General features: G+C 38.7%; 1 protein-coding gene across 1 annotated transcript; it reads right to left on the bottom strand.

The window, feature by feature from the left end:
- Positions 1 to 3,456: 3,456 nt before the first annotated feature.
- On the bottom strand, positions 3,457 to 5,619 carry LOC113091506 (mRNA decay activator protein ZFP36L2-like). The gene is made up of 2 exons (XM_026257076.1): positions 5,475 to 5,619; positions 3,457 to 5,356 (listed from the first exon to the last, which is right to left on the bottom strand). Exons 1-2 carry the CDS (start codon positions 5,505 to 5,507, stop codon positions 4,427 to 4,429), a joined length of 963 nt encoding a protein of 320 aa, XP_026112861.1. The 5' UTR covers positions 5,508 to 5,619; the 3' UTR covers positions 3,457 to 4,426.
- Between the last annotated feature and the right edge of the window lie 799 nt (positions 5,620 to 6,418).

Here is a 6,418-nt window from a genome sequence, read left to right as displayed (position 1 = left end):
TTTGAAAAGTGTTTCCAAGTTTTAACCCGGACTGTAAAATTAATTTGAGGCCACTGTTGTTCTCGATTGCTTGAATCAGGCCATTTTCATGGTAAATTGATAAGGGCACACTTATAAAATCTAACCAGTGGAACATTAACAGAAGTCTGTGACATTTCTTTTCACTCTTTAGTCGGTGGACATAAAAATATTGCAACAAGCAGGTTAAACATTAGACATCCAGGCTGTCATCAACACTGTGCATTGTGGTGTGTCTTAAACCTGGTTCGCAGACAGGTGAAAGGTTAAAGTACTTTATAAACCACTATGGTCCGTTAAACATTGATAGAATGGGGTGGACGGCTAACTTACCAGAAACAAATTCAATCATGGGTTTTGTTTTGAACAATGGCTTACACATTTAAAGTTAAAGAGTAGTTGCGTCATAGCTTATATCAGTTCAGAAATTATGAATTTCACATCAATCCTGAGACTAGAAGTAGAAGGAAATGAACAAAACAGCAGTTTTGATTGTCTGAAAAGGTTTGCTGCCATAGTAACCTCATGGAAACTGTTTGTTTCTCTCTACTTCCTTTTTTTTTTGTTGTTGTTGCTTCTGCGACTTGCTTCCTCATTGCTTTTCTGTGTATTGCTGCTTATTGAACTGAATTTCGTCTAATTTGGTTTCTTTTTAAGGGATTGAGATATAATCCACAAATGAATCATTGGAAACTCACGTTGGTTAACTATTAATCTGAATTGTGGGGCTAAGTGTGCAGCTCAGTGTCTGTGGTGGGGATAGACAAAAACGAAAATCTGCCATCATTTACTTGCCCTCATGTGTTTTTTTTTTTTTACACCTGTATGAGTTTCTTTCTTCTGTAGAACATAAAAAATATATATATATATTTTGAAGAACGCTGGCAACCAAATACTTGATTGACTTTCATATAGTATTTTTTTATTTATTTTTTATTTTCTACATTTGTGCTCACGAGAAACTCATGCATGTTAAAAACAACTTGAAGGTGGGTAAATGATAACAGAAGATTAGTTTATGGGGTGAACTATTTTGTTAAAGGAAATGTCAAGAAAAGATTTGAACTGTTTAAACGTAATTTTAGAAACAAACACCACACATTTAATATATCGATGTTGGCGTTAGTGACAAAGGGCTGTTTGAGAAGGTGTGTGTGGCCTTCTGTAACTATCGACTTCCTCATCGAAACTGCTGACTCTATTTGGAGAACTGTGTGTTTCCATATATTTTCTGAATCAGTAACAAGTTTAGAGGAGCTAAAAACAAACAAGTGCAGTGTTTTCTACATAATAGTCATATATATATATATATATATATATATATATATATATATATATATATATATATATATATATATATATATATATATATATATATATATATATATATATATATATATATATATATATATATATAAAAGAATCATCAGCATTTAATCTTTCTTTTTACCTTTGTGAAGTTACTAACACTTGACTAAAATGCCTTGAACCTGTTGAACAAATGGGACTTTTTTTATGATCTTCCACTTTAAAATGAGCAGGGTGTACCGTACGAGCTGGTAAAATAAGCATGGTTTCTACTCATGGGGAGCTGTCAGAGTACAGAAGCATTAGTAAACAGTGAGGTAATCACAAGCCACTCACTGTTATTGCACATTTCAGGCTCGGCTTTACTGTGCTGTATAACAGCTGCCACTGTTTGCTGTGTGAAGCCCACCAATGGCGTCCTAAAGCACGTTGAAAAGAAGAGAGAGGGAGAAGACGGGCCGTTTGTGTGTTCGCCTGGTTATTTGCTTTTACTGGACTGCCACTGTTGTTATGGTTACACATCCTGTGTGTGTTCTGGCGGAGAAGACGAGCGCAGCAAAATGGACTGTAAAGTTCATTTAACTCTTAAATGTGACAGCGGCTTCTCCTCCACAGATATTAACCATATAGTCAGTTAAAGACTTCTGTCGAGTGGAATGACAGGGCAATTTTCTTGTCAATTTGATCAGATTTTCCTGTGGCATTTGGCAAGGCCCACACTTCCTCATTCGGACCGAATTGCGACATGTGATGTCTTAAAGTGCCATCTTCCCACACGTATCACCGTTATGTTTATTTAGAGTTATGGTGGTCGTTATATTTTTCGAGCCTGTCAGGATGTGGATATAAGTTGTGAAGTATTGGAATGAGAAGCACATAATGTTTTTAGCTCACATTAACGGCGGATCACAGAGGCGGGGTCTTTTTATATTTCACCACACGTGTCTTGTAACAATATTAATAATACAGAGAACAAGAATAGCCACTTGTACTTTTTCGTATATTTTTTTTCTTTAAATTAATTTATATTTTTTTTTACTATGGCTTAAATTAGAGGATGTTTTGTTGTTGTTGTTTTCGTTTTTTGTTTTGTTTACATAAGTGTGATATCTGCGCAAAAGTATTGTCACCAAATGAAATGTGGCACAGACTGTTGAAATGTCATCTTAAAGGGGTAGTTGAAAGATAGAAATATTGTTAGGGTTGCACTTTTTAATAAAAGGCACACACATTTGTACGTTATTTACCTCTAGAATGTATCATAAAAGCACATATTAGCACACCAAATGTACATATTAGTATCTTAATAGTACATATTAGCACCTTTCGAAATGGTACTCCCCCAGTAACAGCTTTCGTACCTTTCTCTCTGAGAGTAAATAAGAAAACAGTTGACACATTCTTTAAAATCTCTACAGAGGGTTGTTGTTGCTGTGGCCTGTAGATCGCTCACTGGGTTTTTTCATGGTGCAATTTGTTGTAAAGCTGCTTTGAACGAGTATGTACTGCCAAAAGCACTAAGTCATTTGATCAGGTTTCACAATAAACTTATATTTGCATATTAGGATGTCTTGTAGTGTGTTTGCACTGGTTTATGAAAAGGTTAAGGAAGGCTGCAGTCAGTTAAACATTAAGAGTTATAAAGGAGTTGATTAACATGAGTCAAGGGGAAACATTGGCCAACAGTTCAGATGTATTTGGGTTCCTAATTCTTTAGCAATGCTAAACGCATGAAGCAGGTGATGCATAGGTTTATGTAAGGCACGGCACTGTCATGCCCCTGTGCAACACTTGATAAGATTGCACTCCATTAAACTGGCCAACTCATTTCCCACGTCACTGGAATTGCAGGACAGACTTTAATCTCTATCGACAGCAGTCGGTTGCTTCAAACTTTGTTTTGTCATATGCACAGCCATCTTGGAGATTCAGGTCAGATGTGAAATATCTCTGTGTATGCCAAATATGAACTTAATCCGGGTCCGAGTATTTACAAAACAACACTTTTGCTTAGGTATGTGATGAAGTGATTTTGAAATGCAAGCATGTGAGGAACGTCAGAGCTTATATTCTTGTGACTTTGTGGTGCAGTTGGTCAAGAAAACATCAGGCTCAATACAACTTTTTTTTTTCTTTCATTTTTGCATTTATTACATTACTTTGGACAATTGAAATAGTTTCCATCATTTTTGTGTCAACACTTCTTGATTTTTTTTCAAAGGCCATGACACGTGTTGATAAATAAGTAAAAAATACATTGCTATACTTTCAATAAATACTTAATAAATATATTAGTTAGGTCTATACAATTACACAAAAAAAGAAGAAGAAAAAAAAAAAAAAAAAACTTGCAAACAAAGCAAACTATTCTACAGAAATACTGTACTGTTACAGTCCCTGATAAAAGCCATGTTTCCTTGAGTTAGGACCCTACCAGGGTTGTCAAAACATTAACTTGACAGCTCTTGTCCAATATAAATATAGGTATTTTTTTAGGTTTGTGTCTTAGTTTTTTTTTTGTACAAAACAGGTACCTAACATCATAATGCTTTGGTTAAACTGCTACATGGAAACATCCACTCAATATTGATTTGTAAAGTGCATTCTTTGTGAGTGAATGTATGGTCATTGTCTCAAGTTTGTCACATTGTTGGTACATGTACACACGCTGCAAATTATTTGGGGAGCTGACTTCTTCCAAAAATGGCCAGATATTCCTTTAAAAAGCCAACCCCCTAATTCACACACTGAATATATGATATATACACATACAGAATTCTATATGCACATATATATTGGAATCAAGCTCTGCTTATGCCACTAGGTTATGATATTGTAAGGCACTTGTCTGTCTGCAATGCTTACTGCCAAACAACGTCGAAAAGCAAGAAAAGCAAAAGCAAAAGCAAATGGAAGACAATGTCACAGAAAATAGCTAACAATACACCATTATTAAAACCTTGCCTGCTTAGGCTTTGGAGGGCACCTTGGTATCAAAATTATCTCCATTAGCAGTATATATATATTAACAGTATTAAGACTGGTTGCACATTCTTTTTGACTGATTGGATGATTGGAATCAATGGCGGGAAAGTCCTCCTCAGTCAGACACAGACATCCGCGTGAAGACAGACAGGCGCTTCCCGCTCGAGCTGTCGAAGGTGGGAGACTCGGAGCCGCTGGAGCTGCCGGTGCTGCTGTAACTTTCGCGGTCTGACAGCGAGTCTTCCGAGGAAAAGCGCTGCAGGTTGGCTTTGCTCAAGTCTTCCTTTACGTACAGCATATTGCTGGAGCCCTGGGAGTTATTTCCGTGTCCGCAGACACACCGCGAACGAGGCTCTGGCGTGAAGGGCGCGTTGCTGTAGATATCTCCGGTACTGTGACGGCTGAAGGGGAACATGTCGCGGGAAGAGTCGCTGAAGACCGGGGACAAGATATCAGCGGGAGGAGGAGAGACCGAAGGCGCGCGGGTGAAGCTCATGTGCTCGTGTAAAGTCGGGGGAGAGTTGCTGCGCGTGAAGCCGGCGAAGCTGACGCTCTGACGCAGCTGACGCGGGTTCTGGTCGAGCGTCAGAGAGTTCTTGTCCTCGTGGATGAAGTGACAGCGGCTTCCGTAAGGACAGTATCCAAACTGGTAGAAGGTGCGACAGGCTTGAGTTTTGTATTTGGGATGGCGGTTCAGCCCTCGCAGCTCGCTCTCGCCGTGAGCGAACTGACATTTGCTGCCGTATTTGCAGGTGCCGTACTCTTGAAAGCTTCGGCACAACTCGGTCTTGTACCGGTTCGAGGGCAGGGTTGCCATCGGAGGAAATCCGGGCGGTGGGGGCACGTCATGGGGCTTCATTCTGATGAGCGTGTCAGTCAGACTCATGGATCGGTCTGCTTTAAGAGGAAACTGGGGTTTGCTGGCTTGGCTCCAGGTGTCCGTCAGCCAGACGTCGTCGGTGAGCCGCTCGGAGCTGACGCTCTTCGGTGCGACCGGGCGGGATATGTGCAGAAACGGCTCGTCTAAACCCAGGTTGAAAAGATTCTGAAAAAGAAATAATATCAATATTAATCAGGAGGATGAAACACACTTGGCAATTCTGACACGGTCCCAAAAAGAAGAAGAAAAAAAAAAAAAAACATGTAAACTCAGTCGAACTTACCCGGATAAGACTTTCGCCCAGCGTATCGGACATAGTGAAGAGTTGTTGGGAAGGAATGTTACTGTCTGAAGTTGCGAACGAGCGCTGAAAGCGATGTGCTGTTTTCAATAGGCTCCCAGCTCTGTTTTATACTCTTGAAAAAAAAAAAAAAAAAAAAAAACAAGTGGGAGGGGCGATAGCCTAATATTCCCGTACGCCGCTCCCACCGACTGTCGACGTTGTAAAGAACGGAGTATTTTTAGCCAGTGGCAAAAAAAAAAAGAAAAAGAAAAATCAGTTTCATCAACAGGCACGCCACGAGATTAGTGTGATTAATTTACAGTAACCTGTCGCGTTAACTGACTGACAGACGTTTCCCATGGCCCACAGAACCCCGTTGGTTGAGAAAGCTACTTTCCAGCTTGTGTTTTTCTTATCACATCACATCTACAGCAGGGTGAAAAAATTACAACAATTTACATAAAAAATAATATATATATATATATATATATATATATATATATATATGAGTAGCTACTTTTTGTTGTTGTTGTTGTTGTTGGTAAATTACAACACTGAGTGGTCATATGTTTATGAAGAATGGCCATTCAACTGACCTATCCAGGTAGGGTACATATAATTTAATCTGAAGTATAATCTATTATAGCTTTACATGTTTTAAATATCTATCTATCTGTCTGTCTGTTTGTCTGTCTGTCTGTCTGTCTGTCTATCTATCTGTCTATCTGTCTGTCTGTCCTGGTTTCATTTTTGAGTTTGACTCATGTTGAATGAAGCCACTTGTGGCCATGGTGAGAACTGAAAATACCTCATTTGTATTGAAAAGGCAAATCATTATCTTAAACTAAATTAGATTAAATGAGGCTGGGACCAGACGCCACAGATTTTACACTATTACCTAAGGAAACTAAAACGAAGAAGAAGAACTAAATAAATCTAATTTT

Source organism: Carassius auratus, unplaced genomic scaffold, assembly GCF_003368295.1.
Source record: "Carassius auratus strain Wakin unplaced genomic scaffold, ASM336829v1 scaf_tig00214205, whole genome shotgun sequence".
Taxonomy (NCBI): domain Eukaryota; kingdom Metazoa; phylum Chordata; class Actinopteri; order Cypriniformes; family Cyprinidae; genus Carassius; species Carassius auratus.
The sequence above is the reverse complement of the archived record's forward strand: the minus strand, read 5'-3'. Positions and strand labels throughout refer to the sequence as shown.